Source organism: Podospora pseudoanserina, chromosome 4, assembly GCF_035222485.1.
Source record: "Podospora pseudoanserina strain CBS 124.78 chromosome 4, whole genome shotgun sequence".
NCBI lineage: Eukaryota > Fungi > Ascomycota > Sordariomycetes > Sordariales > Podosporaceae > Podospora > Podospora pseudoanserina.
Window position 1 is genome coordinate 1,363,968 of NC_085923.1, and position 24,231 is coordinate 1,388,198.

Consider the following 24,231-nt stretch of genomic DNA (forward strand, 5'->3'; position numbering starts at 1 on the left):
CGTTCTCCGGGGAAGCTATGACGCCTTGGCACGGCTCCCAGATATCGAAGCAACGACCAACATTTGATGCGTGGACGCCTACAACAAAGAATGATCCTACGTCTATTCTTCAACACCAAAAAGGCCTCCGGACTATTTTACAGTAATCATCTCTGTGGGCCACCATAGATTGTTCCTGAACAGCGCCCAAACCCAACACGTACTCCCTTGCCGTCATCAGCACAAAATCCTCTCAGTGTAATGCTGTCACCATCCTTCAAAAACGTTCTGGCATTCATCCCGGCCAGCAATACTTCCTTCTTCCCGTTCTCAGTCATCTCCAGCAAGCTCCCCCTCTCCTCGACACCACCTGGGCCACTAATTGTCCCAGATCCAAGCAAGTCACCAGGACGCATCGAACAGCCACCCAGAGTATGATGCGCAATCATCTGTGGAAATGACCACATCAAATACTTCGAGCTTGTCCTTCCAATGGTAGTTGTGCTCCCATCAGCAGCTATAAAGTATATGTGTCAGTCTCATCCCCTCTTCCAGTTGACAATAACCAGGTCAACAGCACTCACTTGTCAAATCGACTTCCAACTTAATGTCAAACACTGTTTTATCCTCCTCGCCCTTCAAGTACTCTTGCAGTTCGGTCTTATTATCAATCTCAGTCTTCACCTTGAACGGCTCTAGCGCATCTGCCAGCACCACCCAGGCACTAATTGTCGTCCCGAAGTTCTTGCCATTGAACGGCCCCAGCGGCACATACTCCCAGGCCTGAATATCCCTCGCGCTCCAGTCGTTCAGGAGCACATAGCCAAAGATGTACTCCTCAGCCTGTTTCACATCTACAGACTCGCCCATTTTGTTAGGTTTTGAGATGAAGCACCCAAGCTCAAGCTCGATATCCAGTTTCCTCGTAGGCCCAGTCACAGGTTGCTTTGGCTCAGCTTTCGGGTCCAGCAGTATCTGACCTACTGGCCTCCGAATTGGCGTCCCATCCACCACGATACTCGATGCCCTACCGTGGTATCCAACCGGTAAGTGCGTATAATTTGGCTGGAGGGCGTTTTCTGGCCCGCGGAACATGACACCAACCGCATAGGCATGGTGATAGCCTGCGTAGAAGTCGGTGTAGTCTCCAATTTCCATTGGAAGGTGCATCATAACATCGCTCAGCCTGCTCAAGGTTTTGGTCCTGGCATTCTCGTCATCCCTGAGGAGCTCTGCATATGGCGTGTCTTTGCGTAATAGATCCTGGAGTCCTTTTCGTACAATTCTGTGCACCGGCCGTCCAAGAGCAGCAAAACCGTTGAGGGTGGGTTGGCTTAGAGCATGGTCAAGCTGATCAATATCAACACCTGAGAAGACGTCGGCGAGTTTCTCCTTGTTCACTATGGCCAGCCATGTTTTCAAGTCCAGTGCAAAGCCTCCAATGGCGATGGCTGGGCGGAGTGTTTGGTCCTCCGGAGTGCTGATGATGCCGAAGGGGATGTTGGCGAGAGAGAAGTCATTTGAGGGGCTGTAGTGGGAGATCCAGGATTCGTTAGCCATCTTGTCCGTAACTCGTAGTGCTTGGTCGTACAGGTGACTTTTGAATGAGTTGAAAGAGCTGTTCTAAACATTTATGGCTTATGCCGCTTGAAGAAGGGTGGTGCTTGAGTAACTCCAGTGCGGGACTGGCCCGATGGAAGCCGAGCACCCCACATTGGCCCGTTCCCCGCGATTCCACAGTTCCTTCGGCACTGCATGAATCCGCTCTCGGCCCGCAGCGACTAGACTGCCGGTAGGTAGCAATTAATGAACATTAATTTGAGGTTGTACGAAGTACCTGGGGATGTTGGTAAACATTCTGTCGAAGGAAAGAAAAATGAAGAAAAAAACAATTGACCCAGGCCTCATTAGCTTGAATGGACGTGACCTCACCTGCTCACTCATTGAATCGCGTCCCAACACACAGCCTCCCAGATCTTCATCAGATCCCAACATCCACATCACACCTCTCGCCCACATCCCACCTCTCGCCCACATCCCACCTCTCGCCCACATCCCACCTCTCGCCCACATCCCCCATCATCTCTCATATCATAATCCCAAACAACCTCGTATACCTCTCCACCGGCAACCCCTCTTTCTTCCCCTCCCACGCCGCCAGCCTCGCCGCCGCCTTCGTCTGCCTTATCAACTCCCCATCCCTCACCAGCCAAAACGAAACCTCACACCCTTCACCCCCCAGCTCCTCAATCCTATGCTGCAACTCCTCCCACAAGTTCCGATTGGCATACTTCCTGCCCGACCTCCCAACCTTCGACTTCCTCCACTGCCTACCCACCCACCTAGGCAACCACTCCGTAGCCCCCTTGACGATATACTCCAAATCCGTCAACACCACCACCCTCCTCCACCCCTCCCCATGCCAACTCCTAAACTGCAACGCCGCAATCACAGCGCGGAGTTTAGCCCGATTGGAACTGTGATCCATTACATCACCCTGGGGTTCCTCCTCAAGACGGAAGGCAATTGTCCCGGTAATGGGCCCATTGTACTCCTCTGACAAAGGGAGCATCACAGCCGCATTTGGGGTGCCAGGTGAGTTCTTGGGCTTGAAGGAGGAGCTGCCAATGGGAGGGGAGGATTTATCCGCGTGGCGGCCGTTATTGATACATGACGCGTCGATAACAAGTAAAAATTCCCTGCTGTTAAACCTGTTGACGAAGCGAGGGTGGACTCGGTGGTCGGGGGCGCGGACGGTTTGCAAGGGGAAGTGTTCTTCCGGTGTGAGGGAGGGGTCTTCCGGGTGGAAGATCGAGGCAGGCCTGATGCGAGAGTGACGAGTGAGTCTCTTCCTCGAGAGGAAGAATTGGGTGTTGGCGGGGTCAGGGGAGGCGATGAAGATGGCGAGCTCTTCGTTCATTGTTGGGAGCTGAAGCGGGGTTGGGACGTTTGGTGTTCTGAGAGGTGAGGTGAGGAGGGCACGACTAATGACTTGCGGCAGGTTGTTGCGTTCTTGAATGCGGACTCCTGGCAGCATCGGCCAATCAAAAGGGAGGAGGGGACAACCAATCAGAGGAACAGGAAACAGACCTACCAGGAGAGGATCATTGGGTTCAGAGTATGATCCAGGAAACGATCCGGCTCTAGGGATCATTAATGGAAGATAATAATCCAGGAAAATGATGGTCTATATATACGGAGGAACTAAATAGCTTATAGATAGTTCCGCAGTATGTAATACAGTTACATTCGTTGTTTTCAGACTATTGTGATAGAGACAAGCCATTGTTGTGCACTGTTTAACTGTACCGAACCAGTATTGTTCAGAAGCGCCTTCGACTAGTATCCCTTTCAGAGGTTCTGGATAGGGGTTCGTCACACATAGAGACCTACATCTTTCGCCAGATACCGGATATGTGCATCTATCAATGTTGCATTGTCTATAGTGAAACTGTGAATGAAGAAGAGCCAGAAGTAGGCTGGAGTGAACCTAGTTCAACCCCTCCCTCTTCTCAATCTCCTCCTTTGACCAGCACCACTTATCCTGCAACCCCTTATCCAACACCTTCTCATACACCCCCTTCTCCCACCACTCCCCCCAGCTCGTCAAAAACAGCTGCTCCCTATCCTTCGGGAAATCATCCCTCGTGAACGCAGCCAGAATGCTCTTTGCCCCATGCTCCACGCTCTTCGCATCAGGCATATCCATACTCAACTTCATTCCCGAGCCCCTCCCAATTCCAGTGTTAGGAATCAGCCCCGGAGAAACTGCAACAACCCTACACTTCTCCTCCAGCCTCCTCCGCCACCACTGCGCACTCAACAAGTTCAAGAATTTTGTCTGAGAGTACGTGTCGTTGGCTTCCACCCCAGACTCAACTTTCAAGTCCTTCTCCAACGTCGAGGGGTCAGTAACCCGACGGATGGCGCCCGAGGAAACAAAAATGATTCTCGTAGAGGAATCAATCAGTTTCTTCTCGAGCAAGTGAAGGAGGTAATGCTGGGCTGTTTCCTGTCAGACCTGATGGTTCGAAATCAAAATGATGATGTCAACACCACTTACAAAGATGATTAACCACAAATGCCTCACAAAGCCCAGACTTGGACTCCTTCGCGGGCTTGTCTGTCCCGTCAGAGACCGCAGCGTTGAGGAGCAGGTAATCGATCTTTCCGTCAGGGCCGAGACGCTCGAGTGTTGCATTGGCGAATGAGGCGGTTGACTTTAGACTGGAAAGCTCGAGGGGAAGGATAGACAGAATGTGATCAGTCTTGGGGTACGAGAGCGCATTGTAGGCTTGACCGGTACGGTTGGTGTCGCGGGCTCCGAGGACAAGGTTGAGGTGAGTGGTAGAGGGGCTGAGGGAAGTGGGAGAGCTGAGGAGTTGTTTGATGAGTTCAAAGCCCTGGAGAGTAGTGTTAGTGAAATGAGCTCCAATGAGGGGATCAGCGGGGAGTAACATACCAACCCTGACGATGTGCCTGTAGCGACGATGGTTTTGGTAGCTTGTGCTATGGAGGCAGTCATTTTCAGAAGTTTTTATTAGGTAGTTCAGATTGCCAGTGTGGATTGGATGAGATAATGATGATTGTGAGCAGGTTGGGATGAACCGAGGGGAATGTGTCAAAAAGCGAGGGATTGAGGGGGGTTAAGTGGGTGCGATGATGTAATCACTTCTCAGGCTACGAAATACTGGTTATACAACACGGTCAACAAGAAAGAATTCAACTTTACAACTAATGCCATATTAAGAGACTGCGATGTGCCTCTTTAAGCCAACTTTACAAACTCGGACACGGTGCAACACAAAATCCGCAAAATCCGCAAAATCCGCCGATTGGTAATCCAGCTGAGTGACACAAGTTCAACGCATTGTGCTCATATCACTCCTTGACATTACTGACATCATTGATCAAGTCGTTTGGAGACCAGGGAAAGGTGTTACTGTCGCCAGTCTGCGGTTAAGGGTGTCTATGGTGTGTTGCAGGGTCTGTATCAGTCTCCAATATGCAGACAGTAGACGAGGTGCTTCCTAAGTACAGGGGTGAATAGGTAAGGTAGCTTCTCAAGCAACTGTACGCAAACCCATGTTAGGGGTGCGTCCTAGACATAAAGCTTTGAGTTGGATTTCCACTGTTTTTAAAGGCGGGTCTGGTGTAAGAGGCATATTATTTTCAACGTCTATCCTAGCTTTCCATACCCGCTATCCTAGCTTTACATGCTCGTTATCCTAGCTTTACATGCTCGTTATCCTAGCTTTACATGCTCGTTATCCTAGCTTTACATGCTCGTTATCCTAGCTTTATACGCCCCTATTCTGGCTTTATTAGGTCTGAGTCTATATTTTGTTGTGGAATCTTCTTTCAATTGAAAACCAATCATAAACACCGGCGGTATAAGGGAGTAGGTGCCATCCATAAAGGGATAGTAGCCACAGAGTCAACATCACTTTCAAAAATCTCACAACTTTATTGTAAAGTAACAGGACAAAAAACGAAGGACCATCCTCCCTCATTATAAAATAGTTAATATATAAAAGTAAGTCACCTATATCATATTACAAACTAGACTTTAAAGGATAATTATTCGGCCTTCAAAATACTTCGGAAGGCCTGTTGACTACTTTTAAAGGCCCATATATTATCTTTAAAAGCCTACGGACTATATTTTAGGGCATATTAACCTACTCTGGTGTCCCAATTATTTTGTGGCAAGGGTACCATCACAGCTTGTCTCACTATCAATTGAATCAACTCGCAACTAGAACATCTGACACAATACTGCTCCGGTCTATCGCCCCCCAAACCTGCCATTATCGAGTACTTCACGACCCATATCGGTCGGTGGAGGGTAGCTAGACAAAACAGACTAGCTTCCTACATAAAACAGCCCTTAACATACCAGGCATTTGCACAAGCCTGCATGGAAAGTTCTTTTCTCCGGGGCAAAACCAACCCCTACTTCATGCCAAGCTACCAGCCATGCAGCAATTTTCCAACCTACTCGCCATAACAACTTTCAAACACTGCAATTATTTACAGATTTCCCTACGCAAAAGTTCAATGGCCAGGGCACCCGCTATTACATTGAAATACTTGCCGTAAGAACTGGTGCCCCTGAACTGTTATGCACCATCACTTTCACCATTACCACCCACTAAATCCAGCACAGCTTCACAAACGGGCTTCAATTGGTTTGGCCCATTCACAGGTCAAAGGCAGTGCGAGAGATGCGCGCAACAATCGGTGAACAGCGAGAAGACGATTTTTCCATACAAATATGGGGTTTGCAATGCAGAGACACCCCTTGATTAATTGTTGACTATATGCCGAAGACAGCTAGAGGCGTGTTATTGAGGAGGCTTGTCGAATTTATGTCTCCACTCTCGGTCCATGATCTTACAATCCAACCCGTTTGTCATGTTGTTCCAGGCACTCCACACCAATATGTCCCAATTGGCCGTACTATTCACCATGCGCATGGTATGCTGTTTTCCTGGCCCTTTGTCAGCTTCATAGACGCTATTTTCAGCCGTCCCCCACTTCATCCCCTTCCACTGAACCATAGATTTATGGGGAATACCATAGAAGCAGAGAGCGGGCAGCCGCCCAGTTCGCACCCTTCAAGCACAGCGCAGGTATATGATATCGTTGACGTCTTGATTCCAGAAGGCCTTGGTCCTCCCGTTGTAGAACTCGACTCTACCCGACTTGCTCGAGTTGGCAATGATCTGGACACCAATTTCGTCGCCGGAGAGAACCTCGAACTCCGGGTGTACAATTGACCTCCAATCTGCGTGGTGTAGAAGGTGTAGTATTGGGGGGCGGTGTTCGAGGTGAGATTTTGGGTGATAACAACACCAGCGCGGAAGGTGGAATGAGGACATTCGACGATGCCGTCGCTGGTGACTGCGAACTCGATCCACTGTGTATAGTTGGTAGCTGAGAGGAAGGGCATGGTGATGTTTGCTTCCGCCAAAGAGATAAGGCTGCCGCCGGTTATCCGGACAGAATGGCCAGCTTGGTTGAGAGTATACCAAGGGTCGTTGAAGCTGGCGTTATTGCCCGTGAATGGGGAGATGTTGCCGGTCAGGTTGAGGGTCGGAAAGACTATAGCAGAGGAAGGCTGCCAGAAGTAGGGCTTGACAGGAGGTGTGAGGGCGAAGACAGAAGCCACGAGGGCGAAGGTAGAAAAGCAAAACTCCATGTTAACTGCGCCTGGGGATGTAACCGAGAGATGTTGGCGGAGATTTCGGTTGCAGTTTGGGTACGGCAAGATTCAAGGAAATGAAAAAAATGAAAGAAAGGGGAAGACTCTTTACACTGGAGGATGGCGAGCATGGTAGATGACGACGAGCAAACACCAAGCTCCCGTTTCGTTGCCTGCCACGAGACACAGACCGCGATGGCCACGAGGTGCCAAAGTGCCACCATCGGTTTGCGCTGTTTCGCAATCAGCAGTGGCTCAAAAGAGATGAAAGCGGTATAACTGAACCTGTCAGGGAGGCCCAATACGGGGCATGAAAAAATCACGGCCGGTACCTGATAGATAGCACTCTGACTCCGCCTCGTGGCAAACAAACGGTGATACAATCTCAATTTAGGGGTATCACGTTAACACATGCAACGACCGTTCCACTCCGCCCAGGTTCATGTTCATTCGAGTTATATACATTCGGGAACGCACGGATCAGTCAACTTCATCCGCAATCTCGGCCCCCTCGGGAGGAGTATATGGGTGGCTTCCTTTCCATGCTGCCTTGACATATCTGCAATTCGATTACTGATTAGGCACGTGGTTCTGGGTAAAGCAAGAGCAAAACTTACTTGGTATGGCTGCCCCTGGCTACCAGTTCTCCCAGGGGGTTCGTAAAGGTAACCTTGGTGAAGGCCAGGGTTGGGCCAACTGTACAAAAAGTGTCAGTCAGAGCATAGGGCAGAGATCCTGAACAGCATGTACGTACTCTTTTCGCACTCCGCAACCGCTTGAAGCTTATCTCCCACTTTGCCCCCCGATTTGAGGTAGGTGACGTTTAGGTCTGTGGAAACGCCAGTAGCATACAGACCTTCCGAGGCGACGGCTAGGGAGCCACCCAGGTCGACCAGACTGGCAATTGTGCCTCCATGGATGATCTTGAGGCGGTTCTTGTGAGGGTTTGTAAGTAGCTACCTTGCAAGACGACAAGAAAGCCGCAGGGGATACATACTGTGTGGTCTTTCGTTATGTCCAGCTCAAGATCAACTCTGCCCTTCGATGCATTCACAACACGTAGCTTCACCACCCTGGTCAGCAACTTCAGGCTTCAGACGATCAGGGGACTGCGACTCACATGGGGTCCGAACAGTCTGAAGTCAAATACAGGGTTAGTTATATGTCCCTGAATTCCAAATCGCAACCCCGAAGACGTACCTCGGCTCCAGACCAGACTCGGCCATGAAGGATTTAAGAACCTTTGTCACGTTAGTAACCGGAAGTGTTCCTTGAATGGGCACAAGGGACTTGTCATACCGATCTCACAAATCTTGTTGGCTGCAGCTTCACTCCGGTCATTTTGGTAGCGCTCCGATACACACAGTTTACCCGAGGGTTTAAAGGAGGGTTCAAACTGCCTAAAAACATATCGCGTTCAGCTGGTTGAGACAACCCGAACCCCCACTTTGTGACGTCGTGCGAGTCCCGCCCGATAACCGGCGCCGGGATGTGGGGAATCCGACCATGGCTATCAAGGTGCCCGTTTGGTCGAGATGTCGGAGTCTTCATTGAGAACCATGCTGGCTGACTTTAGCAAATGATCATTAAGTAGGGGATCTCGATGAAGATGCTCCCATTGAACCAAGGGTAGGTGTGTTTAGTGTAAACCTAGCACATGCACCAACTGGCGCGCACATTCACACCCGACAGCACGGGAGAGCAACGGAACTAGCCGAAATGCGGATCCCTGTTCAGCCATCCCTGCTATTCTTTTCGCGGCAGCCTTCTAGATTTTGGGGATGCCTGCTGCTGAACAGTGCCTGCGACAATCAATCCACGATATCTCAGCCAAACTCCAACTTCCTTCGCGATTCCGTGCCTTCGATATTTGACGATACCCCCGACGAATCCAAATTACATAACCGCCAAAGAATGCGCTAAGTGAAACCTAAGCCGCCCGAAATAATCGAGGGAATCGACAACGAAAGCCAACGCGTGCGCCGGGCAGCCAGCCGCCATCATGTCGTCCTTTGGCCCCTCGTCCTTCTTGCTCGACGATTACTTGGAGAAGCTGCCAGGCGCAACGTTTCGAAAGCTGTACCAGCAGCCATCCACCGCCTTTGCTATCTTTCGGCGCATGCTTCCACCTTTAGGTACACGCCTCCCCCTTCTCTCCGGACCACCGTGACTAACGGACACGCGCCTACAGCAAAGGTATATGTTCAGGCCCTGCTGTACAGTCCGACCCCCCTTACGACAAATGATATCGAGCTCTGGACGCAACCAGAAGGCAAAGGCACGAGCAATAGAGCGATCGCGAGGCTGCGCTCACTACATATCGCCCAGTTATCACAGTCGACCAGGGCCAAGAAAGCACAAGATATTCAACTCACAGCCAACTTCAAAAAATCTCTACGACTCGCCCTCGAGGGCGGCGGATCACACAACAGCTTCGGCGTACCCAGCACATTACCTACCGACCCAAAGATACACATCCAATATCTCGACCACTGGGCCGGGAGAATATGGCAAGACATCCTTTACTACGTCGTCAACAGCGTCCCCATGAAAGCCAACGAATCCGGCGGCCGACACGGCTCCGGAGGCGGCGGTCCAAAACGAGCAGTCCGCGAACTCCTCAAAATGGGCGGTCTCGTGCGCGAAGGCGCCGGCGGTCTCGTCCAAATCAGCGAGCATGGCTTCAACTTCCTCCTCCAAGAAGCCAACGCCCAAGTCTGGACCCTCCTCCTCCTCTGGCTCGAAGCCGCCGACCGCAACAAAGCCCTCGCCAAAGAGCAAGGCACCGACATAACAGGAACAGCCATCGACAATGTCGAGATGCTCTCCTTTCTCTTCATGCTCGCCTCCCTCGAGCTCGGCCGCGCATACGACACTTCTGCTTTGACCGAAACCCGAAAGAACATGCTCCCCGCGCTGGCTGACTTTGGCCTGATATACATCGACCGTGACAGACCACAGCAATACTACCCAACCCGATTAGCCACCACTCTTACCTCCTTATCAACCATGAGGTCAGTATCAGCCAGCATCGATGCCGCCACGAAGAAAACCCCCGGTGACGCGGGCAGTCTGGGAGCAGACTCCACCCCAACAGCACCGGCGGATGAAAACGGCGGGATTGTAGTTGAAACAAACTATCGTATCTATGCTTACACTTCCTCCCCTTTGCAAATCGCCATCCTCAAGCTGTTCTGCCGGCTACACATGCGGTTTCCAAACATGGTCACCGCCAGATTGACGAGAGAATCAGTCCAGGAAGCCATCAAGGAAGGGATCACGGCGAACCAAATCATTGACTACCTTGTCGCGCATGCACACCCACAAATGAGGCGCGCCGCCGCGGCGAAGGGCACAACCGTAATCCCGCCGACGGTGATGGATCAGATCCGACTGTGGCAGCTGGAGAGTCAGAGGATGCAAAAGACGCCAGGGTTCCAATTCAAAGACTTCGAGAGCGTGGAGGAGTACAGGCAGCTGGCGGAGTACGCGACCGAGATAGGGGTCTTGGTTTGGAAGGATGATCGGAAGGGCACGTTTTTCGTCAGCAAGGTGGAGCAGATTCGTGAATTCTTGAAGGCAAGGAAGAAGGGGAATTAGGAAACGACACTACGAAGGAACGTGCTTTTCTGGGATTCAGAGTAACATGGCTAATGATCATTGTTGAGCGAAAAGTTCTAGCACAACGGTTTTTTCTCACCGGGAACCAGAATCAAGCTGAGATAAAACATTGGCCCAAACTAACTTCCTCGCATTAACCTAGCAAAAATGCTACCTCCATCAAGACGGGTATCTAACTTATACTCATACAAATCCACATGCTCTTTCTGGCCCCCTAATGTACAGACCACTGATCATACACACATCCCCTTACATCATCCCCATCATCATCCCACCCCTCCTCCTAGGTACCTCCTCATCATACGCATTCATATGATGAGCATGACAATACCCACCACCACCACCACCCCCCGTAACACCACCCAAACTCCTCCTCAACCTCTTCACAATCTCCCTCCCCTTCCCCAACCCATAAACCAAATGCTGCCTCTCCCTCTCCCTCTCCGCCCTTCCCCTCCCACACGCCCCCTCCATCGTCTCCCCACAAGGAAGCAACACCGCCCTCCCCGTCTTCCTCGCATACGCAATCCTCCACGCCCGAAGCGACTCCCTCGCCGTCTCAGTAACGCACATAGCCTCCAAATGAACCAACACCCTCCTACACCTCGCATCATCATCCGTCAACATCGCCGCATTATTAACAACCACCCCCCTACCCTGCGTATAATAATCCCCCTCCACAGTCACCACACTCCCATCCTCACTGCTCAAGCTCGAGGCATAACCCTGAACATGTACACCACTTAGATGTGACCTCTTGGGACCAGGAAACCCCAGCGTAGGCGGTAAAGCCGGCACCACCGAGTCAAGCGAATCACTCGATCCCTCAAAAATAGGCGACACAGGCGCAGTGGTTGTTCCAGGTAGGCCAACCGACTGCTCATACAAGGGCGGTCGAGAAAAAAGCGGCTTGTGATAATACGCCGCCGTTCTAGTACTAGCCGCAGACCCAGACGGCTGCTGCTGCTCACGGGTACGCGTCGAGTAGGGCGTCGTCTGGAGAATGGCTCCGCTCGTAGCAGACTGTGGGATCCGGCTCACAGGCCCCTGGAAAGAATGCTCATGAGTAGTAGTCTGCCGAGACGGCAGTCCCTGATTATACCTCGCTAACCCTGCCAACTGTGGTACTGGGCGAATAAGTGAATATGCCGATGCCGAAGGGTTGTTCTGAGCACGGGCTGCGGAGTTGCTGCTGCTGGTTCCTGCATTGCCTGAGCGGTTCGTCTGGGCTTCAACAACCATGTTGAGATTCCTGCCAAGCAGCACTTCATTATGGAACTTGTCGTCAAGGGCCGCAAAACGACCCGACCAGTACTGGGACGGCATTGCCGTGGTGACGAATCGTGGGTTGTCTGGTAGAGGGGGAGATGCCTCCTGACAGGGGGGTTTTTGGCATTGGCTGTCATTCAGGAGGGGCTCCATGGAACGTCTGGTGGCCACAGGAGGTTGTTTTCGAGGTATCGCAATAACTGGCGGGGTGACCCTTGGTTGGGAAGAGCTTGAGCTATCATTTCGACTAGTACTGCCATGGTGAATAAGGGAGGCCCGTGACAATGAGTTGGTAATGCTAGAGAGGACACTGAAAGTTCTGGATTTGGTGAGCAATCCCTGTCGAGGGGGAGGTAATGAAGTGTTGTCAGCAGGCCTCTGGTTCTCTGCCATCCGGCTGTTGTCAATGCTGTGGTAATCTACCGTTGTAACACAAGGGGTCAGATGTGGGTAAGTGCTTGCTGGCTTGGACATGTCTGAGGGACGCATCAAGTTGGTGTCCTCGAGAGGCGTTCCGTTTCGAGTTACTGTGCCGATAGGTCCACTGATTGGGATTCTGGTGGCAGAGGTTGATTTTCGTGCCTTCGTTTCGGAACGGGTAGATTTAGTTGAAGCGCGTCTTTGCACCCAGCTGGAGGTGTGTGTCCAGCCATGTCGTCGAGCGGGCGGTTCCATGACTGGAGGAAAATCCTGAAGGCTGCCAGAACCACAGAAACAATGGCGAATACTGCTGCACCGGCGAGGGTCGCAACCTGAAACAGGAATACCAACCAGAGGCTGACGACGTGTCCAAGAGTCGCCAGATCGGTTTGAAGCGAGCACTTTATAACAGTGTAGGTCGAGTGAGACGATAGAAGTGTGATGCGAACTGTGGCGAACAGAATACGACTAAATAAGACAAACAAAATGACAAGTGCAGCAGTAAGACCTTTGAGGGTGGCGTCAATGTCTTTGGTGGTGGTTGAAAGCAACTCAAGCTGTTGGAGCTTCCTGTTGATGCCGTCGATTTTCTTTGAAGTCTTGTTTGCAACACTGTGGAGGGGGTGTTGGGAGCAGAGTTCGTCGTCCGAATTGCCGGAGCTTGCGTCCGAATCTGCGCAGCAGTGCAAGTTACTTCTGTTCATGGCGGGTCAGCGGGGCACAATGGACTCAATGTTGATTGTCGAGAAGAAAAGCAGTGAGAGAGATGTATGGGGGAGATGGTTACAAGCAGGACCAGCTGCAGACAAACACCCAAGTTCATTGACCGCCACATCCATGCTACGCACCTTCCAAAGACAACAGAGCAAAATTCTGACTCCTAGATTAAGATAAAAAAGCAGGAAGTTGCAAAGGCAGTTGCTACGGGGCGTCAAATAACGTCGGGGAATATGGATAGGGACCAATGTCAACAACAGGCAAGAGGTCCTCGGTTTGCAACTTCTGCCCCTTCACTTGGGCAGAGTGTGGCGCTGGCCGTCATATCGACTCGAGACCACTATAAGACAATAAACCAAGATAGAGACATAAGATGACCTGGCTCAGATGAAAGCAAATGCAAAGTAACAATTTTCTATCATGGGGGGAAAAACATAAAACAACTATCCAAAGGTATCCTCCTCTCTATTCCTGCTCAGTTCACCGACCAAAAGCTCGTCATTGAAACGACTGAGCTATTGGAACCAGTCTGAGACCCTGCACAATGCTAGTTGCAGAGCTCCTCTTCCTTCTCCCAGCCCTCAATCTTGAATCTAAATGTTTCATCCCCAGAGCCTCTTGGGATGGGGTTCCCATGAGGGTCCCAGAGAGCTCTCTCAGTATAGGTCACATTGCCATCCCAATCCACGAGAATGATGGTCTGTCGTTGCGTGCCGTAGAGGCCAGTTTGGAAGCCATTGGGCTGGTCGTCTGGGCGAGCCACGATGGTCAAGACTTCGGCTGCCGGCGAATCGCGATCCTTGTGCTTCACTTGTCCTCGCAGTCTGGCCTCTGCCATTTCTTCTTGGTGCGACTTGCCGCCAAAGGCAGGGATGAAAATCGAGTCCTTGAGCAACGGGATGCCTTCCTCAAGGTCCATGGTGTGGTCGGACGGAAACCTATCCGTGTCCAAAATCTCGAACAGTGCCTCCTGGAGTTCCTTTTCGTCTATCTTTTCGGTGACAGCACGGAGCATTGCTTCGCGGCCTTCCCGAATCTTGGGCCATAGCTCCTCCTCCTTATCTTCCTGTTCCGGATGCAAATATGTGGCGTTGCTCAGGCCGTAGATGGAGCTGCGCTCTCCACAAATCCATGGAACCTGCCCAACATGGTCGCAACGGTTCGAGATGATGGCCAGGGGCTCAATGTTGTTGCTATCCCCCTTTGCCTTTCTGAGTTTTCCGCAGATCAAGGAGAAGCCACCCACCCCCTTTACTCCACCGTCTTCCAGCATGCGGGTCACAAACCGCTCTGTCGATTCGGCCGGGTCAGCGCCAAGCCATGCCGTCACCATGCCTCCACGGCTGCGCTTGCCATGTACCGGATGGGCAACATCGTGGGTGTCCGTTTCCCGGTAGTTTGTAAGGACGGCAAAGTTTCCACCCTTGGTGATGCCGAGCCACGTCCCTCGCTCGGCTCGCTGGAGATCTCGACTGGAGAGGACTTCGACCTCGGCCGGTGGAGCGGCCTTTGCTACCCCGTTGACCGAGCCGTTTACGGCGGGGGTTTCTGGTGTAGCTTTCCACCAGTGGGGTCTGCTCGTTGGGCGCAGGATGTACTCGTCGCGGTTGTCGATGACGACCAGGGCGTATTTGGGATGGGATGTTGTAAGCAGCACTATACACATTTTGACGTGGTGGTTTAGGGGAAGATGATGTATGTAGGGATGTTGAGAAAATGGGTAGATAGATAAGATAGATGAGACGGGTAAGGACGGGATCGTCACAAGTACGGATAAGGATACGGGATAATATATGGGGAAGTGAGATAGGTGAGTTGCACGTGTGTGAGTGTGTGCGATTAGGTTTCGAGAGATCCAGTACGGACACTGACACTTGCCACGCCTTCCCCCAAGAGCTTTCCGTATTTATAGCTGATCAGAGTGACAAGAGCGTACGTCCAGGCAGATCAGGTTCCCAACGCATGCAACACTCGCAGAGGAATCGAAAGGTTGCAGGATGCAGATAAAATCAGGCCACGCCCTCACTGACGGTTGCCAAACCGCCTAGCGCCGGGTCCAGCCACTACGGATGATCTGACGACACGGCTCTGGGCTTCTGGGCTTATATGGACACGAAACAGGAGCCCGCGAACAGAAGTCGCGGGGACGGTATCAAACGGGACCGCCAGTGTAACGTCAAGGCGGGTTCCGGCCGGGTATCGAGTTTCCACGGTCAAGGCGGCCGAAGCGTGTGCCTTGCGTTGGGCTGAATGGTGACAGTCGTACAGGTAGGAGGTGGTGGTGAACAGGTGTTTGCCGACCCCGCCTGACTGAGACCCCTCCCTCTGCCCCGGATTTTCAACAAGCGAAAGTCACGGGCCATCCATGTGAAAGAAAGCTCGAGCCAGGTCCTTGCCGTCAACATCCCGGCCTGAACTAAGGGCGGGGCAACACCAAAGTAGATGTCTGCTGGAGTTGTAAACCCCGCCGATGTAGGACGTCGTGGATGTTCCTACCCGGTAGGACGCTCAGACGCTATTGAGACGCAATGCCGAATCCCATGACACCGTATGGCTATGATGAATCATCTCTTCTTTCAAGTGGGATCTGATGGGGCCGCTTGCCTTCTAGCCTCTTGGTGCAGCAAGGTAACAATAACAACGAACTTCAGTGGAAGGGTCGAGGGGACAGCAAACACACCCCAACCCCTCGATGACACATGCTCCTAAACGTGTTAGTCAATTCAGCATGGACAGGGGTTGCCGGATGCTGTGTCCAGGCACTTGGAGAGCGCGGGGATTGCGATACAACTTTTTTTTATTGACCGCCAAGTTATGTCTAACGTGTACCACGGTGCTTGCAATATGCGTACATGTCCGTGTCCCATTAGCCACTGTGTGTATGTGTGTTTGCCCCCCATCGTGATGCTTCAACGGGGCGGCCGGTTGGTGATAGACGGACATTCTCTCCTCGTAGGGAATAGAGGATTGAAAACATGGGTCGGAGATCTCTCGATCGCGGCCGGTGTTATGGAAAAAAAAAGCGGCGGATAAAAGACCCCCGGACAGGGCCTTGTGACGTTATGTTCTTGGCCGTTTTCAGACTGTTTGGCCAATCGCGCCCTCCTTTTTCTACTGGGCGAACTTCAGGGGCTCTTGTTTAGAGCGTTTCCTTTTGTGCCACTGCGGGGTCGATGGCAGTTGCCGACGAAAAACTCTGATTGACTCATTCAGGTTTGAGAGGGGCGGACCGCACCGACTATTTCAGCGACATCGGGGAGTTGTTTGACATTTTTACTTTTGATCTCTATACATCTTTTACTGCCCTTTCGACCCATTGCGCCTGCAGCAAACCCAACAGACAGACAACAGACACAATGTGCGAGACCAGCAACACCAACGGCGCCGCCAATGGCACAAACGGTGCTTCCAATGGGGTATGTGGTCCCTGTCGCAAAGGTTCCGTTGTGGTGGTGATACTTGTTGTTCCTGCGACAGACAGCTAACATCGGTGGTGATCATCAGGGTGCCAACTTCCGCTCCAACCCCTACCAGCCAGTAGGCGATTTCCTCTCCAACGTAGGCCGCTTCAAGATCATCGAGTCGACTCTCCGCGAGGGTGAACAATTCGCCAATGCCTACTTCGACCAAGAGACCAAGATCAAGATGTTTGTGGCCCTTTCCCTCCCCCCTTTCTCGCCCCTTTCCCTCGGACGCATTCAGGACAATCCCTTGTTGACATGGCTGTCATTTCAGTGCCAAGGCTCTCGATGACTTTGGTGTTGACTACATCGAGTTGACCTCCCCCGCTGCTTCCAAGCAATCTAAAAAGGATTGCGAGGCCATCTGCAAGCTCGGCCTCAAGGCCAAGATTCTTACCCGTGAGTATAACCGATGGGTTTCATGTCGGGTACATCGCTAACAGGGAATCAGACGTTCGCTGCAACATGGAGGATGCTAAACTCGCAATTGAGACCGGTGTTCACGGCCTGGACGTCGTCATTGGCACCTCCAGCTTCCTCCGCGAGCACAGCCACGGCAAGGATATGGCCTCCATTGAGAAGACTGCCATTGAAGTGATCGAATACATCAAGTCCGAGGGCCGCGAGGTTCGCTGTGAGTCACTTCCTTACCCTTCGTTCAGCCCATGTCCCTGTTCTACATGACGCCAATCGTCGGTAAAATGGAAAGACAGCGTTGATGCTTGAACCTTCAGGCAAATCCTGTGGAGTAAACAAAAGCTGACAACCCCGATAGTCTCCAGCGAGGACTCTTTCCGTTCTGACCTCGTCGACCTCCTCTCCCTCTACCGCGCCGTCGACAAGGTCGGTGTCCACCGTGTCGGTATCGCCGATACCGTCGGTTGCGCTTCCCCCAGGCAGGTCTACGACCTTGTACGCACCCTCAGAGGCGTCGTGTCCTGCGACATCGAGACCCACTTCCACGACGATACCGGCTGCAGTATCGCCAACGCCTACTGTGCTCTCGAGGCCGGTGCTACCCACATTGATACCAGTGTTCTCGGCATTGGTGAGCGCAATGGTATCACCCCTCTTGGTGGCCTGATGGCTCGCATGGTCGTCACCAGCCCTGAGTATGTCAAGAGCAAGTACAAGCTCCACAAGCTCAAGGAGCTCGAGGATCTCGTCGCCGAGGCCGTCCAGATCAACACTCCCTTCAACAACCCCATCACCGGTTTCTGCGCCTTTACCCACAAGGCCGGTATCCACGCCAAGGCCATTCTCAACAACCCCAGCACCTACGAGATTCTCAACCCTGCTGATTTCGGTCTGACCCGCTACGTCCACTTTGCCTCTCGTCTCACTGGCTGGAACGCCGTCAAGACGAGAGTTGGCCAGCTCGGTCTGGAGATGACCGATGATCAGGTCAAGGAGGTGACGGCCAAGATCAAGGCGTTGGCTGATGTCAGGCCAATCGCCATCGACGATGCCGACTCCATCATCCGCAGCTTCCACCTCAACCTTCACGAGGGGCCAATTGAGACTCAGTCCAACGGCAAGGCGATTCACGTTGAAGTAAGAGGTGACGAGACTACCGAGCTTGCGACTGGTGCGTAAAGCTTAGTGGTTGGGTGTCATTGAGCGCTGTCTGAGGCGCGTTATCATTTATTTGTTTTTGGCCATCATTTGCGGAGTTGTGTGTATCAGGGAAAAAGGGCGATGCATTTGGTTTACAAAATTTCGTGGTTGTATTTTGCGGTAATCTTGGAACCCAAAAGTTCTGAATGGTATATGAGATACGGCGGAAAGGAGCAAGAAAGCCCCTATGCCACACTTTACAAGGACTTTTACGTTATTCAGTGCAATAGCGTTCATGTGATCGCATCGGCAACACACCCCATTACTATACATATTATGTACATCCGCCAGAGGACACTGGATTATCCTGAGTTGCATAATTGGGCAGTCTCATCCTCGGCAGATGGATGTCTCACGACAACCAATCGCAGGGAGGTTCCCGACGTCATCACACAGCTAATAGCAGGGTATCTTCACAGTCTCTTGGGCACACATGTGGACCTGGAGATAAGTGTGCCTTTCGGGTTTAGTTATGTGATCAGCTGTCTGGGGGACACTCCTGGAAGCTCAGATAGGCGGTGCTGCCCAGCTTCCTGCCCTGTGGGGGGGTCTAGTCCAAGGGATGGTTAGGCACAGGATGACATACAGCCCAAGTTATCGCCAAGACACAGCATTGGCTGGGGGAAACCTAGAGGCAAATCGGAACAGGTCAAACAATTGTTTGGGCGCGGGGTTTTCCTAGGTCCCGATGCAAATTCTGTGCGTCTGTCTGTGTACGAAAGGAATCTGTGAAGACACACGATGAAAGCTTGTTGAGGTTCAGCTCAGAGGTGAAGCCCAAGGCCAAAGCATTGGGTTAAACCATGTGGTTTGGGTCTTCTCATGCCAAGTGGTGGAATCTGCTAGCGTTCTCACCGACGTCGGATGGCTTGACTAACAGAAACTATCATTGCATATGAAGCCGAGACAAACCTCACCTCTACGCTCAGTTAGTCACACAGACACAAGGCACACCAAAAATCGCCTTCCATCCCTGCTTAGGCGGTATGCGTGCGGAAGCCCAACATCGAGTTGTAGAAATAGAAATGGCTGGATAGACCTCATCTGTGCTCATGGGCTTTCTGTGTCTTTTTGTGACGCATCAGCCTGACCCTAGCCCCACGAGACCAAAGCCATCGAGTCCACCTTGAGCTCTTACACTAAACAGCCCGTGCTTGGCTCTATCATTGTTTCCTCTCGAAACCAACGCATCGGGATCCCAAACGAAGCACTCAAGCGGCGAGAGCGCAGCGATTCCTTCTGCAATAGAACATCTCCCGCTGTGTTCGATCTCTGCTTTGCCGTTCCGCTGCATCCCGGAAACAGCGGGCAATCGAACGAGGGAAACGGGAAAGGGGAAAACGCACAGTCCACTTCTTGTCTTGGACCCCCTCCCCTGGCGCAGGCTATTTTGGCGCCCTCCATTCTGTGTCGTCATCGGACCAACATCTTGGACCTGAGACGGTCGAAACCTTGAACAGCCGACCCTCAGCGCCCCCCTCCACCGTCTTTTTTTGTCGAAATCTCTCGAAGTTCTTGCTTTCTCTCCGTGCGCGCAAACTTCCAGTCTCTGCATTCAAATATCCCTTTGGACCCTGAATCTGTGGTCTCCCTTGGCCTGTGATCTGCCGAACACCCCCGCACTTGTCCGTCTTGTGTAGTACTCCACCAGAACCTTGCCATGGCTCACCGGACATCTGCCCCTGACCTTGTTCGCGAGCGCCCCGACCGCTTCGAAAGGGGCCGCTTTGAGTATGAAAGAGACCGCGATCGGTTCAGCGAGATCCGAGAGCGCTTCGAAGACGACGACGACGACTACGTGTACGAGCGAGAACGCCGTGTAACATCCCGGCCTCCCCCCCGCGACCGCGACCGATCCGTCGACCGCCGTTCCCGGGCCCCCTATGACGACGACGAGACCATCATCCGGGAGCGCCGCCGGGTCATTTATGATGACGAGCAACCACGCAGTATCCTTCGACGTCGACCATCTCCTGAGAGTGAGGTGGAGCGCAGGTCTTCTGTCGTGATTGAGAAGGAGAGAAGGTACCGCAGCCCGTCACCCTCCAATGCGCCCCGTCCTGGACGACTTTTGAGACGGCAATCGAGCCTGGACACTTTTGATCGCAGGCCCCGTGGATATTACGAGCGTGAGGAATACGTGACCCCCGCCCGCCGCCTGGACCACAGTGTTCCGCCCTACGCCGAGAGCCACCGGCCGCTGCCCCGCCACCGAGCCCTGCCCCCTCCCAGAGTGTACGCCGAACGTGAATACTTCGACGAGATCCACGTCGATGACCATCACCATGACCACCCCGGCCGAGTCCGCGAAAGGGAGGTGATCCACACCCGCATGAGGTCACGGAGTCGAGAGTCGCGCATCCGTCGTGGAAGATCCCGATCGTCCAGCAGGAGCAGCTCCTCAAGCAGCAGCGGCGGCACCAGCCTCACTGCCCGAAGCGAGTATCCAAAGAAGGGCAAGACCCGCATTCCAGCGCGCCTGGTCTCCAAGCGGGCGCTTATTGAGCTTGGTTACCCATTCGTCGAGGAGGTGAGTTGGGCGCCCTGTGATGCAGCTCCAGAGATGCGATACTGACAATTTTGCGAAGGGAAACACAATCATCGTCCAGAAGGCACTTGGCCAGAAGAACATTGACGATTTGCTGAAGCTGAGCGATGATTATAAGAAGAGTACGCCCACCCCGTTACTCCCCCACCAGGACAAAAAAGTAACATTCCCAGGCGAGTTCGAGATCATGGCCGCGCGATCCAGCGCTGGTGATATCATTGAGGAACGTCGAACAGAGATTGTCGAGTACCACACCACGGCACCTCCCCCTGCGGTGCACTACCACCATCAACACCCGCCGGCCCCGGCCGGTAATGGTCCTATTATCATCAACGCCCAGCCCGCTCCCGCACCAGCCCCTCCCGTCGAGGTGGTCAAGACAACCATGATCCGCGAGCAGTCCCCAGCACGGTCCTACACGACCACCTCGTACGACACCACCTCGTACGGCACAACCACGTCATATGACACCTCTCTTACCTCCAGGGGCCCACCCACAGTGATTGTGGACGCCCGCCCGCGTGAGGTAGCCCTTGTCGAGCCTTCTCGGGATACCTGGCGCTACGACGATAATGATGAGCTGCGGTCTGAGATTCGGCATCTGGAGCGGCAGCTCGCGCGGCGGGAACGGTCAAAGTCGAGACACTCGCGTCACGGCAGCCGAGGCGACCTGGTTAGGGCGGAACGGTTGTCGACGGGCGAGCTGGTGCTGTACGAAGAGGAAATTGAGACAATTGAGGAGCCTGCGAGGGGAGGGTTGAGAATCGAGAAGGACAAACGAGGTAGGATGTCTATCAGCGTGCCGAGGAACCGGTAACCGGTGCTCGGTTTGCCGGATTCGGTGCGTTTTCCTTCAGTTGCATTTGCTTGATCGTGTTGAGGATGAGGAAGCTGACATGATGGGTGATGTGATGTAGGCCCCCCTCCCAGGTTGATGAAGGCTATGTTGGCTACTTTGACTTGAGTGAGCAATTTCGAATCAAGCAAGCAAGCGAAGCGAAGCCAGTTGAAGACGAGATTGGATAGTAAGCGTCTGGGAGGCGATCTTTTTGGATGATGTGATTGGTTGCGAATTTCTTTGTTTGAGATTCTTTTGGGCGCGGCAGCAGCATACTAATAATGTGGGCGGCTGTTTTTGGTTACGATGTGATGATGACTTTTTAATGAGATATACAGTGTGGGAAATATGCATATGGAATTTGGGAAGGTCTGGATGTGGTGTGAAATGTAGGGGCAGAAGCTAGTCTGAGCTGTAGTAATCGAGATATCACAAGGATGATTGATGTGCGGGACTCTAGGGTGGTGAAAGCTTTTCGATTGCAAGACTGGTATGTTTGCTCATGATTTTTGGCGAGATGCCATTGATTTGATTTCTAGGATGAATGCCTACCTACCTAGCCAGTTATTCCTGCTATAGGGGTAATCACCCGGTCAGAGGTAGCCATGTCAGTTCGCAGCCCTGATCTGCCGAGCAGAAAACTGCGTCAGACACCGAAACTTGCGGACGCCGCTGCGGGTTTCGGCGAAATTGGTCATGTGGTGGAAACTGACGCCCGGGAAGAGGATGCACTCCCCGTAGGTCCTGCCGTCGAGGCCATACATTTTGTAGGGATGGCCTCTGGCTTTGTAGATGGCTGTTTTGGGGGATCGAGTGTGTGGTCAGCTACTTTGGTTTATATTTTTTTTGGCAAATTGGTGTGATGATGATGGTAATAATGAGAAAGAGGGCTGGGGGGAGGGGGGGGTGGTTGGCTCACTCCAATGGTAGAGGGGGTTGTTGCTGAAGTGCATCTCGAGGACGTTGATGTCGGTGGCAGCACCGCCGTAGCAGCCGCTGCCGACGCACCGGACGCCGGTCGTGCGGCCTGAGACGTCGTCTTGGGAGAGGTAGGGGCCATAGGCGAGGACCTGTGGGGGATGTTTAGTAGGAAGAAGAGAGGGGGAGGGGGGCGGAACGGACGTCGGCTTTGCTGGGGTCGTTGTCGAAGATGTACCAGCCGTCGTGGAGGACGCCGCCGTCGACGGGGATGATTTGGTGGCCCAGGTAGAGGTCGAAGTTTGCGGTGGCCAGGCCGGCGAGGGAGGCGAGGATGAGGGTTGAGAAACGCATGGTGAAGGTTGGTGTGTGTGAGTGTGGTGAGGAGGACGTCTTCTTTGGGGGAGGAGGTATCTTAACAGACTATAGACATAGGCGAGCGACGGTGCCGCGCTGCTGTTGGTTGTAGGAGTGGATGTACATGCTAGGATCACCTGGGCGTTGATGGCAAGCACTCTGGTGTCTCTGTTGAGCTTGACAAGGGTCGAGTTCACTAGGCTTGGTCTCCTCACTTCAGACGATGTAACTGTTGAACACTAGGACAAGGAAGCAGACCAAAGAAGTCCGAGGGGTCAGACCCCAAATTGTGATGGAATACCATGCCAAACTCTTTTCTCCATCGCCCAAGTGATGCTAGGTAGACAAGGTCAAGTTAAACGTGAAAGCGCTCTAGCTGCTTTAGTTGTTTCTGCAGTCATTTCTTGGAGCGATGTGACTGTGAGTTGGCCAGGCACGAGCCCAAGGAATTGAGGCCGATGAGCCCAATCAGAGCAGTAGTTGTACGATTACCTAGCCCATGGATATGACTCTAGTCTCAATGACAAGCTATGGAAGCCTAGAGCTTTTCTGGGTATCTGTAGGTCGATCTCTGCAAAGATTGGATCAGATCCCTAGATTCAGACAAGAGAGTTAACTCTTTAGAGACTCTGGTGAGAGATATCTCGGATTGGCAAACTTTGAGGATTTTACGTTTACCATATCTTGTAGTTTCCAAGACGCTGGTTGTTTTCTCGGTCAGCCAAAAAAATTGAGACAACATGGAGAAACTCTCGCTGCCCAGGTACGCCAAGGCTCGGAGGATCACACTAGCAACCACTAGCAGCTCTAGACCATGTATCATCGGCCGTGTATTTGTGTGGACTGTGACGACAGTGGTTGACCCCTCATTGAGTTGTAAGGATGAGTTATGAACGCTTATCTTGCTCTTGGGAAACCATTAGCCGCTGGGTTAGATACCGAGGTAGGATTACAGAGAGAGACGACCTTTTGATGATAGGTATATTGACTTCGGATTGAAAGGCACCACTTATTTTCACTTTCTATCAAATTGTCAAAGTTATATTATACGCTGGGTGTGGGTGCTATCCCTTCTTTGGGCAGTGATCCCTACTCTGCCTCCGTTTGTTATATATAGGCTTCTAGTTGAATGAATATGCCACAATGAAGTGCTAAATATGAAACATGAGATCATGGATACTCGAAGCCCGGATTCTCAACTTTAAAAGCTTAGAGTAACGGGAACTAAGCTTGAACTATAGACTGTGAGAGCTTAGACCAATGAGAAAGAAGTGTAGAT

The 24,231-nt window shown here is 52.4% G+C and overlaps 10 protein-coding genes across 10 annotated transcripts; 3 read left to right on the plus strand and 7 right to left on the minus strand.

The window, feature by feature from the left end:
• Window positions 1-146: 146 nt before the first annotated feature.
• QC764_404110 (uncharacterized protein) lies at window positions 147-1,539 on the minus strand (the record flags this gene model as incomplete). Its single annotated transcript, XM_062946707.1, has 2 exons — window positions 147-496; window positions 564-1,539. 2 exons carry the CDS (start codon window positions 1,537-1,539, stop codon window positions 147-149), a joined length of 1,326 nt encoding a protein of 441 aa, XP_062800277.1.
• A 526-nt stretch (window positions 1,540-2,065) lies between these two features.
• QC764_0064270 (uncharacterized protein) lies at window positions 2,066-2,899 on the minus strand (the record flags this gene model as incomplete). Its single annotated transcript, XM_062940551.1, has 1 exon — window positions 2,066-2,899. One exon carries the CDS (start codon window positions 2,897-2,899, stop codon window positions 2,066-2,068), a length of 834 nt encoding a protein of 277 aa, XP_062800278.1.
• Window positions 2,900-3,409: 510 nt separating this feature from the next.
• Window positions 3,410-4,707, minus strand: QC764_404090 (uncharacterized protein). Its single transcript, XM_062946706.1, has 3 exons — window positions 4,442-4,707; window positions 4,043-4,382; window positions 3,410-3,984 (listed from the first exon to the last, which is right to left on the minus strand). Exons 1-3 carry the CDS (start codon window positions 4,502-4,504, stop codon window positions 3,470-3,472), a joined length of 918 nt encoding a protein of 305 aa, XP_062800279.1. The 5' UTR covers window positions 4,505-4,707; the 3' UTR covers window positions 3,410-3,469.
• Window positions 4,708-6,089: 1,382 nt separating this feature from the next.
• On the minus strand, window positions 6,090-8,817 carry QC764_404080 (uncharacterized protein). Its single transcript, XM_062946705.1, has 8 exons — window positions 8,486-8,817; window positions 8,387-8,427; window positions 8,307-8,322; window positions 8,184-8,249; window positions 7,941-8,121; window positions 7,804-7,882; window positions 7,472-7,745; window positions 6,090-7,419 (listed from the first exon to the last, which is right to left on the minus strand). The coding sequence occupies exons 1-7, from the start codon at window positions 8,735-8,737 to the stop codon at window positions 7,667-7,669; spliced, it is 714 nt and encodes a 237-aa protein (XP_062800280.1). The 5' UTR covers window positions 8,738-8,817; the 3' UTR covers window positions 6,090-7,419; window positions 7,472-7,666.
• TFB2 (RNA polymerase II transcription factor B 52 kDa subunit) lies at window positions 8,749-10,966 on the plus strand. Its single transcript, XM_062946704.1, has 2 exons — window positions 8,749-9,321; window positions 9,378-10,966. The coding sequence occupies exons 1-2, from the start codon at window positions 9,189-9,191 to the stop codon at window positions 10,784-10,786; spliced, it is 1,542 nt and encodes a 513-aa protein (XP_062800281.1). The 5' UTR covers window positions 8,749-9,188; the 3' UTR covers window positions 10,787-10,966.
• Window positions 10,967-11,056: 90 nt separating this feature from the next.
• On the minus strand, window positions 11,057-12,751 carry QC764_404060 (uncharacterized protein; the record flags this gene model as incomplete). Its single annotated transcript, XM_062946703.1, has 1 exon — window positions 11,057-12,751. One exon carries the CDS (start codon window positions 12,749-12,751, stop codon window positions 11,057-11,059), a length of 1,695 nt encoding a protein of 564 aa, XP_062800282.1.
• A 1,009-nt stretch (window positions 12,752-13,760) lies between these two features.
• QC764_404050 (uncharacterized protein) lies at window positions 13,761-14,879 on the minus strand (the record flags this gene model as incomplete). Its single annotated transcript, XM_062946702.1, has 1 exon — window positions 13,761-14,879. One exon carries the CDS (start codon window positions 14,877-14,879, stop codon window positions 13,761-13,763), a length of 1,119 nt encoding a protein of 372 aa, XP_062800283.1.
• A 1,359-nt stretch (window positions 14,880-16,238) lies between these two features.
• LYS21 (homocitrate synthase lys21) lies at window positions 16,239-18,559 on the plus strand. Its single transcript, XM_062946701.1, has 5 exons — window positions 16,239-16,629; window positions 16,691-16,860; window positions 16,949-17,073; window positions 17,126-17,308; window positions 17,450-18,559. Exons 1-5 carry the CDS (start codon window positions 16,570-16,572, stop codon window positions 18,268-18,270), a joined length of 1,359 nt encoding a protein of 452 aa, XP_062800284.1. The 5' UTR covers window positions 16,239-16,569; the 3' UTR covers window positions 18,271-18,559.
• Window positions 18,560-18,954: 395 nt separating this feature from the next.
• Window positions 18,955-23,269, minus strand: QC764_0064340 (uncharacterized protein). Its single transcript, XM_062940552.1, has 3 exons — window positions 22,800-23,269; window positions 22,597-22,747; window positions 18,955-22,473 (listed from the first exon to the last, which is right to left on the minus strand). The coding sequence occupies exons 1-3, from the start codon at window positions 22,947-22,949 to the stop codon at window positions 22,286-22,288; spliced, it is 489 nt and encodes a 162-aa protein (XP_062800285.1). The 5' UTR covers window positions 22,950-23,269; the 3' UTR covers window positions 18,955-22,285.
• QC764_0064350 (uncharacterized protein) lies at window positions 19,313-22,082 on the plus strand. Its single transcript, XM_062940553.1, has 3 exons — window positions 19,313-20,821; window positions 20,880-21,680; window positions 21,757-22,082. The coding sequence occupies exons 1-2, from the start codon at window positions 19,952-19,954 to the stop codon at window positions 21,654-21,656; spliced, it is 1,647 nt and encodes a 548-aa protein (XP_062800286.1). The 5' UTR covers window positions 19,313-19,951; the 3' UTR covers window positions 21,657-21,680; window positions 21,757-22,082.
• Window positions 23,270-24,231: the final 962 nt, after the last annotated feature.

What these genes read in the sequence shown, in the direction of transcription:
- LYS21 (XM_062946701.1), top strand. Translation starts at nt 16,570, where the DNA reads ATGTGCGAGACCAGCAACACCAACGGCGCCGCCAATGGCACAAACGGT. An exon ending in CAAGAGACCAAGATCAAGAT is followed by an intron (nt 16,861 to 16,948) that starts GTTTGTGGCCCT and finishes CTGTCATTTCAG; the next exon opens with TGCCAAGGCTCTCGATGACT. An exon ending in CAAGGCCAAGATTCTTACCC is followed by an intron (nt 17,074 to 17,125) that starts GTGAGTATAACC and finishes ACAGGGAATCAG; the next exon opens with ACGTTCGCTGCAACATGGAG.
- QC764_0064340 (XM_062940552.1), bottom strand. Translation starts at nt 22,949, where the DNA reads ATGCGTTTCTCAACCCTCATCCTCGCCTCCCTCGCCGGCCTGGCCACC. An exon ending in ACGACCCCAGCAAAGCCGAC is followed by an intron (nt 22,748 to 22,799) that starts GTCCGTTCCGCC and finishes CATCCCCCACAG; the next exon opens with GTCCTCGCCTATGGCCCCTA. An exon ending in CAACCCCCTCTACCATTGGA is followed by an intron (nt 22,474 to 22,596) that starts GTGAGCCAACCA and finishes CCCCCAAAACAG; the next exon opens with CCATCTACAAAGCCAGAGGC.
- TFB2 (XM_062946704.1), top strand. Translation starts at nt 9,189, where the DNA reads ATGTCGTCCTTTGGCCCCTCGTCCTTCTTGCTCGACGATTACTTGGAG. An exon ending in GCGCATGCTTCCACCTTTAG is followed by an intron (nt 9,322 to 9,377) that starts GTACACGCCTCC and finishes ACGCGCCTACAG; the next exon opens with CAAAGGTATATGTTCAGGCC.
- QC764_404080 (XM_062946705.1), bottom strand. Translation starts at nt 8,737, where the DNA reads ATGAAGACTCCGACATCTCGACCAAACGGGCACCTTGATAGCCATGGT. An exon ending in CAACAAGATTTGTGAGATCG is followed by an intron (nt 8,428 to 8,485) that starts GTATGACAAGTC and finishes AACGTGACAAAG; the next exon opens with GTTCTTAAATCCTTCATGGC. An exon ending in GGTTGCGGAGTGCGAAAAGA is followed by an intron (nt 7,883 to 7,940) that starts GTACGTACATGC and finishes CTTTTTGTACAG; the next exon opens with TTGGCCCAACCCTGGCCTTC.
- QC764_0064350 (XM_062940553.1), top strand. Translation starts at nt 19,952, where the DNA reads ATGGCTCACCGGACATCTGCCCCTGACCTTGTTCGCGAGCGCCCCGAC. An exon ending in GTTACCCATTCGTCGAGGAG is followed by an intron (nt 20,822 to 20,879) that starts GTGAGTTGGGCG and finishes AATTTTGCGAAG; the next exon opens with GGAAACACAATCATCGTCCA.
- QC764_404090 (XM_062946706.1), bottom strand. Translation starts at nt 4,504, where the DNA reads ATGACTGCCTCCATAGCACAAGCTACCAAAACCATCGTCGCTACAGGC. An exon ending in CAGGCACATCGTCAGGGTTG is followed by an intron (nt 4,383 to 4,441) that starts GTATGTTACTCC and finishes ACTACTCTCCAG; the next exon opens with GGCTTTGAACTCATCAAACA. An exon ending in ATTTGTGGTTAATCATCTTT is followed by an intron (nt 3,985 to 4,042) that starts GTAAGTGGTGTT and finishes GACAGGAAACAG; the next exon opens with CCCAGCATTACCTCCTTCAC.